Below are 8,945 nucleotides of genomic sequence, written 5' to 3' on the forward strand. Positions count from 1 at the left end.
AATGTAAGCGGAGCCGTGTGTGATCTGATGTTTTATTCTCAACACAAAGTTGTATTTCATTCATCCACATCAACAGGAGACAGACACATGATGGACACACTCAGTGTAAAGTGTGTGTCTGAGTGTCGGCTGGAAGAGGTTTGAGATGATGGAGATCTTAAAGGTCGGAGCGACCTTGAATGCATCAAACCAACAGCACGTTGTTCCTGGAAATACTGAATAAAAAGATCAGAGAAAGTTTTGTTCACAAACTGAAAAACCACTGATTCGAGGAAACGTAGAATCGGAAGATTGTGTGATGTTGGTCAAACACCAGCAGAGGGAGCCCTCCCTCTGTTCTCACATATTCTGAAGTAAAGGTCTGTTTATCCGAAAACACAAATAATAAACTTGCGTTTATCTCTGAAGAATTTATCAGAAACCTCCTCACACCAACGAGCTGGAGCTATAATCAATGCTTTAAATACACAATTAGCTGAAGAGACTCACAACTCTTTGTCTAGTACCTTTGATTAAAATGTCTTTTCTCTTATATCCTGTGCAACAATAAAACTACGACTGTGCAGTTATTGTCATGAAGCAAACGAAACCCCAAAACAAACTCCTGTGAAACCCTGAAGTATAAAAACCAGCGAGCAGGTCTCTCTCAGTCCAGATCCTGAATGAGCGGCTCTGATGAACTGAACTGTGGTTAAGTCGTCTAGTTCTGGTCTTTGTCCCAGAGTCCTCCTCAGTCCAGAGTCCACTTCAGTCCAGAGTCCACCTCAGTCCAGAGACCTGCTCTCCTCTTGTCCACCCTTGATAAAGTGCCTTTCAGCTCAAAGTCCAGAAATCAAACAGGGATGAAGCTGAACACGTCTCATATTTAAAATACAAATCAAATCTGAAATCATCCAATATAAAATCATGATGCAGGTGATTCATGACAAACAGGAAGTGGAACCTGTTAAACATGTGAAGATGATGTGGAAACAGCAACACACACATATCAATGTCTTTTTCATTACACATGTTGTTGATCTGCTGACTCATTATGTTCAGTGTGTTGATTGGAAATATTTAGGTGAAGCTTTAAAATGAGTTCACTGGGATTCCAGCCTCTGAATATTATTATTATGTGAACAGCTGACGTCAGGTCCCACTCGGGTTGGCCTGCTGAACTCAGATCAGGGGAATTCAACAGACACGACAGAGAGAGGCTCCGATCTCATTGGACTGATTCAGTTGAATTTAAAGTCTCCGACATTCACACGATTGATGAACGTTGGATTTTATTGAAGCAGATCTGACGAGTTCGATGACCCGGTTCGATTCTGAGCTGACGACCTCGGGTTTGTGATCCGACTGGTTTCTGTTGTTAGCACTGATGGTTTCATAGACTCTTCATGGAGGTTGATTAGAACTAAACCAAAAGCCTCAGTTTCACTTCCTGTCAGACGGAAGACCTGAAACCTGGTGACCCCTCTCAGAGAAGGTCGTCGGGGTTCTCCTGGACGGGCGTGCGGGCTTTGCGTCGGCGTGGTCTCAGCGCGGTGAAGCAGGACGAGGCCGTGAGGGCCACGCGGCTCAGGCCCACGTTCAGGCAGTGGACCTCCGACGTGACGGGCACCTCCGAGAAGAGGCCGCGGTCACGGGCCAGCCGAGCCGAGCCGCCGTCGCTGCTCTCCAGGTCCTTCACGATGTTCAGGATCTCCTGACGCTCCGACTGCCGAGTCATCCCCCGGATGTTCAAAATGGCCGACACGTGTTTCTTCCTGAACACAGGGAGAGAGAGAGAATAGGGAAGTTCTTTTTCCCTCTTTGAGATCAGGTGGAATTGATTTCATGTTTAGACTCTGTAAAGATCTCACACAGATTTCCAGCTTCAGCTCTTCGTGCTTACACTCGTTTCTCAGATGAAACATCAAACAGGAAGTAGTGATGCCACATGAGGCTCTAGAGTTTTCTACTTGATCTCCACTTCCTCTCAATCCAGATATCCCCAGAGCTACTCATTCATTGGACAATCTCGACAGGTGAGTCATTGTCAGCCAATCACAGTGTCTCATACCAGGAGTGGGTAATCACCAGTTCAGCTAATCAAAATGTTTCTCAGTTTATTATTCAGTGCAGTTGATTCTAATGTGTTGGAAAGCTAATCTAAAAAAGCTAAAAGCTAAAGCTAAACTTAGCTTCATTATTCCTGTGAAAGGAGCCCAATAGAGTGAGTGAACCAATAATTCAAATGAATCAATAAACTTTAATAACATTAAACTCATCAGATACGTGTTTTATCTTCATGTAAATGAAGGATCCTGTAAATCGCTGCGTTTGTTTACCTGACGTCTGGAAACTCTCTGACCAGAACTCCCACCTCCATCTGGACGGACGGGACGTCCTCCAGCTGGATGATCTCTGAGATGTGAGAGAGCGCGCTGTCCAACCAGCTGGACGGAGACTCCTGTTGGACACACACAACAGTTACCACGTGTGGACGTCCCAGCGAGCAGCGTCTGACATGCTGAATCTCAGCGTGACCTTTGACCCTGAACACTGACCAGGTCTTTGAAGAGGACTTTGATCTGTGTGCCTTCGTCCCTGAGGCGTCCAGCCATCCTCTTCCTCATCTTCATGGAGGTGCAGAGGATTCTGCCTCGCATGACCGAGCGAAGGTACTCCATGACCACACGGCGGTGGACCTCAGCCACCAGCAGCTGAGGGCGAGAGACACAGAGACACAGTGAGACAGAGACACAGAGAGACAGAGAGAGAGAGAGACAGTGAGACAGAGAGACAGTGAGACAGAGACATAGAGACACAGAGACACAGTGAGACAGAGACACAGAGAGACAGAGACATAGAGACACAGAGACACAGAGACACAGTGAGACAGAGACAGTGAGACAGAGAAATTAGCATACTTGGTCCGTCTGTCTTCACTTTGAGACACGTACCTGATACGGGGGACTGTCCATCCTGTGATACTTCTTAAAGTGATCTTTGATGAGCGCTTCGATCTGATCGTACGGCTCCGAGTTACTGATCCACTTCCTCTTCACCAACCGCTCGAAGAACGGCTGAGACACACACACACACACACACACACACACACACACACACGCACACACACCGGTTAGAAGATCTGAGTTGATTAAAATGTCGCCTCTGCAGATTAGATTTTTTGCCCTGGGTTTTGTGTGTCTGTTTGTGTGTGTGTGTGTGTACCCTGATGTGTAGGTAGAGTCGTTCTGCCAGGACTCGAACCCCCTGCTGGACGATGTGATCCAGAGCTTTATTGGCTCGATGCAGAGAGTCCTCACCGACTGACGGATCACACTGAGCACAGCGCTGCACGAAACCCCTGCGCACACACACACACACAGACACACACACATACACACACACACACACACACACACAGTTTAGATGGCATAGATACTCTCCTAGGCTGATAAAAAGCTCTGAGACAAGAGGTTGTCCCTCCTCTCGTCTCCTCGTGCAGCCCGGACCTGAATGGTGGACAGCAGTTGACCAGGGCGATGGTTTTGGACACGTATCCGTCTTCATTGTCTCCAAACATTCCGCTCTGCATCCCCTCATGGAACATGTCCACTTTACGCTGGAAACTACAACACAAAAACACAAGGTCAAACATCCACAGACCGTCACTACTTACTAGTAAGACAAGTGTGTGTGTGTGTGTGTGTGTGTGTGTGTTAGTGTTAGTGTTAGTGTGTGTGTGTGTCTGTGTACCTGTAGAGGAAGTCGGCCAGACCATTGAGGCAGCACTGAGCGACTCTGGAGCCCAAACTCTGGTTGATGGAGGCCGAGCGCTCCAGATCCACCTGCAGCCGCTAGAACCCACAGGACTTATGTCATAAAAATTATATTAATAAAACTTACTTCATCCAAAACGACCACAAAGTTCTGTGATTAAGAACAAAGTAGAAAGAGAATAGAGATTAATCTATCACTGTTTTGACTAACAGAGCTGCATGTTGACCACTAGAGGGCAGCAGCTGCTTCCAGTGGAGATCAGTAGAGTGTGTCTGTATGAGTGTGAGTGAGTGATTGTGTGTGTGCGTGTGTGTGTGTGTGTGTGTGAGAGTTTGTGTGTGTGTTTGTTAGTGAATGATTGTGTGTGTGAGTGTGTGTGTGTGTGTGTGTGTGTTTGTTAGTGAGTGATTGTGTGTGTGAGTGTGTGTGTGTGTGAGTGTGTGTCTTTGTTAGTGAGTGATTGTGTGTGTGTGTGTGATTGTGAGTGTGCGTGAGTGTGTGTGTGTGTGTTTGTTAGTGAGTGATTGTGTGTTTGAGTGTGTGTGTGTGTGTTTGTTAGTGAGTGATTGTGTGTTTGAGTGTGTTTGTGAGTGTGTGTGCGTGTGTGTGTGCATTTGTGTGTGTGTATGTTAGTGAGTGTGTGTGTGAGTGTGAGTGTGAGTGAGTGTGAGTGTGTGTGTGTGTGTGTGTGTGTGTGTGTGTGTGTCTGTGTGTGAGTGTGAGAGTGTGTGTGAGTGTGTGAGTGTGTGTCTTTGTTAGTGTGTGTCTGTGTGTGAGTGTGAGAGTGTGTGTGAGTGTGTGTGTGTGTGTGTGTGTGTGAGTGTTAGTGTGTGTGTGTTTGTTAGTGAGTGATTGTGTGTGAGTGTGTGTGTGTGTGTGTGTGTGTGTGTTAGTGTGTGTGTGTTTGTTAGTGAGTGATTGTGTGTGTGTGTGTGTGTGTGTGTGTGTGTGTGTGTGTGTGTGTGTGTGTGTGTGGGAAGTGCTCAGTGTTGACTTTGGCTGCAGTTGAAGGTCGACCTCAGAAACAATCAGAATCCAGCAGCCGCGCTCTGATTGAAAAACCTTTATTTAAACACACAGGAAGTGACCTCGGCTGCAGGGGGCGGGGCTCTTACCTGCATGACAGTCTTGGCCAGAGTGATGTGGAACTCCTCGATGTGGAGCGTCTCCATCCATCGCTTCTCCTCCTCGTCCAGCACCTGACTCAGCTCCGTGGTCACCTTCGCCTGCAGGGGGCGGAGACAGCTTCATAACAAACGCACCAACAGTAACACAACAGGACACTCGTTACTGAGAGGACGAAGACAACGAGACTCCTGGTGCCGTCCTTTACACCTGCGAGCTCCAGGAGGCGCTAGAGGGGGCCTCTGTTACCTCTGTTCCTTAAATGTTCTTAGTGCTCTTAACTACACAAAGTGACAACAACTATCTCTGTGTACAACACAACACTGTTTGAACAATGTTTTTAAGTTGTTGTTTACTCGTGCTCTTCTTTATGAGACAAAGACAATTTTCACTTAATAAGTAAATATATTTATTTGCTAACAACCTAACGTTACTGTTCATGTTTACTTGAATATGTGTGTGTGTGTGTGTGTGTGTGTGTGTGTGTCTCACCCTGACGGAGTTCAGACAGTCCAGCTGCAGTCTGTCCACGGTCTCTAGGGGCAGCAGAGGGCTGAGCTGTGAGCGACTGAACGGACTCGTAATGCACACGGTCCCCAGAACGTCACTGAAACAACACGCACATAGTTAAGACACACACACGTACACAGACGCTCTCTCAGGGGACCACGCTGCACTGACTCATTAGAAATCAAAATTTAAAATAATAAAAATCCACAGACAATAATAAGAAAACAAATCCTAAATTGAATAAAAAAATTAGATAGATTAAAATGTGCTCAGGTCCTGAGCTCTAGTGTTGATCATGATGATCAAGTTGACCTTTGACCTTCTGTCTCACACTGTAAAGTGCTGAGGCTCATTGGTCACATGACGAGTCCACACCTGTCGTAGACGTTGTGCAGCCAGTTCAGCAGCGAGTAGATGTCTGTGATCTCCAGCTGGCTGTCGGTGATGGCCTCCAGTCGCCTAGCCACCGCCTGATGGTAGCTCTGCACGTACACCTGAAGGTCAAAGGTCGGAGTTTACAAACTAAGTCGAAAGCAGCAACGTTTCTATAAGATTGACCTCATGCTGTCGTCTCACCAGGAAGGCCTGGTACTCCTCGGGGTAGATGGAGACCACGTTCCTGTTGGCGGCCCCCAGGTCCTCCACCACCCGGGCCCGGAGCCGGCCCAGATAACCATCCAGCTCCCCGGCGGTGAACTCCGCCCTCTGGGGCAGCGAGCCGTCAGCTGCCTCCTCCACGGCCTCCCTCCACCTCTGCTTCAGCTGACGAGGCCTCGGGCCCCCAGGGACTGCCCCCCCACTGAGGGCCCAGTCTTTATCCGCCTGTTCCTCCTGCTGCAGAACCTGAACACACAAACACAAACACACAGAAACACACAGAGAGGTCAACAACGCTACCTGTGAACTTCAGTGTACCCATGGCAGCAGCAGTCCTCACCTGAACCACCAGGCCCAGGTTGGGCCCCGCGGTGGGGGTCCTCAGAGACTCCCTGACCACAGCCCACAGCTCCTTCTGCAGCTCCTCGTACAGCAGCTCCACGTCCTTGGCCTTCCTGCGCTCGCTGTCCTTCACGCTAGCGCTGGTGTCCTCCTCGTTACACTCCTGCTCCAGCTCCTGGATGTGGGAGTCGGCCAGGAGCAGGTCCCGCCTCTTGACGAGCTGCAGGATCTCCAGGACTGAGGGAAACAGAGACGTGAGACATCAGAGGCCAAAGATGATGTAAAGTGTTTGTTACAGGAGGTCAAAGGTCAAAGGATTAACATCGTCTCTGAGTGTTTGGTGCGAATGAAACTTTAGGACTTTGTGTCATCTGAAGTGAAACCAGGGCGTCGCTACACAAACACGACACGGGTTCGACCCACAGTGCCTGATGCTCCAGGGCCGGCTGCTCTGAGGTCAGTGTGAAGTCGTTTCAGGGAGGATCCTCTGTGGCTGTCAGACCGATGATGTCAGCACTGAGATGACCTCGTCTCCCTTTATTCAGGGAGGAGCTTCACGTCCGATGCAGGACAGAGGGGGGGGGGGGGGGGGGGCGGAGGTCTAAAGTCTCTGGTGACGGTAGTTTGGCGTCAGGGCTGAAAAGTTTTAAACTGTTGAGTTAAACGATGAAAACAAAGTTTCACTGAGATGAAAAGTGTCAAAGGTTCAACAGGAATCTGACGTTTCATCATCTGATGTCTGAACACGCTTCATGGGATCTGGTTAGTTCTGGTTTCACACTGGGATTTAGGGCCTAGAGAATGTTGTACTCCTCTTCTTCTCTGGACGAGGATGAAGTCTCAATCGGTTTCTGGACGTCAGAGAAAATAAAGACGAAGAAGAAACATCAACTTTACACAAAAGTTATTTTTAATTTACATGAAGTCAAACCAGAACCGGACACGGCACCGATAAAGAGGAAATGAGCTTTATAAATAAAGTTTGATTGGTTGATCGATCTATCTGAGTAATAACCAGATATAAATACTCAAAGTATAAAAACACAGATAAACCAACTCAGTTCATTCATGAAAAGACGACAGGACCCCCCCCCCCCCCCACACACACACACACACACCCCTCCTCTCAGAAACACAGCTCTCATTGTTCACTTTCAGTCTTGGGAGGAAATCTATTCCAGCTGGGTGATGAAGCCCCGCCCACCTCCACCCATTTCCTCAAACCACCCCCACCCCCCCGACCCACCACCCCGTCACTGTGAATTTAACACCAGCTGCATTATGTGTGTCAGACGACCAGCAGGTGAAAAGCACGACTGGATTGTTAGCGTCGGTAGAAACCTCAGCATCCAGTGTTCCCTCTCTTAGCTCCAGGTTTGGTCTCCACCACATCCTGAAGGAAACATCTGGATCTTAAATTACACCGACGTGAAAACTCAGTGGAGGTGAACACGAGGAACTGAGCGACCCTGAACCTGAAGAACTGAAGCTGCTGAGTCAGAGTCACCTGCTCAGATGCACCTGAGACGTGTGTGTGTGTGTGTGTGTGTGTGTGTGTGTGTGTGTGTGTGTGTGTGTGTGTGTGTGTGTGTGTTTGTGTGTGTGTGTGTGTGTGTGTGAGTGTGTGTGTGTGTGTGTGTGTTTGTGTGTGTGTGTGTGTGTGTGTGAGTGTGTGTGTGTGTGTGCAGACTGTAATCTGAACTCTGTTTCTACATTTTTCTGCTCTCCCGTCCTCGGCTGCTTGCTGATTGGTTGCTGCTCCTCCTGAACCTCGGCAGCTTCTCATGTGTCGTATGTCACATTAGGCACAAACTGGAATTGCAAATAAAAACTAAATAATAATAATTTCCCTGGGTTGAAGTTAATATGATGTAATAACACTTGTTTTCTCTCCTCTGTCCTCATATTTATTTGAGTATAAATAAAACTGACAACCAATGAGAGCAGAGCTGTCAGCTGTCAATCATCTGCTGTCCCACATGTTCCAACGTCCATCATCGGTGGAGAAGCTTTGTGAACTTCCTGTGAGAGGCTGGACTTGTTCTGCTGGCTTCTTCCTCGGAGCTTCTCCTCTTCCTCCCTCAGGGTCGTTTCCTGTCCCAGTTGAATATCTGATGAGGCCAGCTCCGTCCCTGCAGCCACAGCTGGATCAAATATGTTTCCTCTAATGGTTCAGTGTGTTCCTCTTCAGTTCTTCCTCTGCTGACAGACACAGATAAGCTTCACTGTGACTGAGCCTGCAGACGGCACTGTGGGCTGAAAACCTCCTCCAACATCCTGAGCAGGTTGTCCAGGTGAATTCTTCTGTCGGACGTGAACAGTTCATGAAGTTCATCACAGACCCAGAAGAATCTGAACTGTGACCTTTGACCTCAGAACACCCGGACTCTAACCCGCCTGTGGACTCGCTCCAGCTCGGTTGGCAGGTCGGTAGGGGGGGTTAGGGTTAGAGGCTACAGAGGCACGCTCACATGTCTCAGTGTCTTTTGATGCATTTGAAGCCGTTGACACAACAAGACGTGTTTATGCTAACTGACCGGCCGGGTCCGGACATCAGCCACGACACAGTCTTCACGATGAGCACAAGGAATCCTTAACGAAGGGTTTCAGTTTGG

At 48.4% G+C, this 8,945-nt stretch overlaps 1 protein-coding gene across 1 annotated transcript in view; it reads right to left on the reverse strand.

The window, feature by feature from the left end:
- Positions 1-18: 18 nt before the first annotated feature.
- Positions 19-8,945, reverse strand: part of exoc3l2b (exocyst complex component 3-like 2b) — a 23,653-nt gene continuing 14,726 nt past the window's right edge. The window contains exons 4-15 of the mRNA XM_053422148.1: positions 6,329-6,567; positions 5,968-6,234; positions 5,767-5,885; positions 5,374-5,488; positions 4,872-4,982; positions 3,733-3,833; positions 3,489-3,605; positions 3,205-3,340; positions 2,934-3,056; positions 2,538-2,693; positions 2,319-2,440; positions 19-1,754 (exon numbers count right to left, since the gene is read on the reverse strand). Of these exons, the coding sequence (XP_053278123.1) occupies positions 1,466-1,754; positions 2,319-2,440; positions 2,538-2,693; positions 2,934-3,056; positions 3,205-3,340; positions 3,489-3,605; positions 3,733-3,833; positions 4,872-4,982; positions 5,374-5,488; positions 5,767-5,885; positions 5,968-6,234; positions 6,329-6,567 (1,895 nt within the window). The 3' untranslated portion in view covers positions 19-1,465. The remainder of the gene's footprint in view (positions 1,755-2,318; positions 2,441-2,537; positions 2,694-2,933; positions 3,057-3,204; positions 3,341-3,488; positions 3,606-3,732; positions 3,834-4,871; positions 4,983-5,373; positions 5,489-5,766; positions 5,886-5,967; positions 6,235-6,328; positions 6,568-8,945) is intronic.

Source organism: Pleuronectes platessa, chromosome 5, assembly GCF_947347685.1.
Source record: "Pleuronectes platessa chromosome 5, fPlePla1.1, whole genome shotgun sequence".
NCBI classification, from domain to species: Eukaryota; Metazoa; Chordata; class Actinopteri; order Pleuronectiformes; family Pleuronectidae; genus Pleuronectes; species Pleuronectes platessa.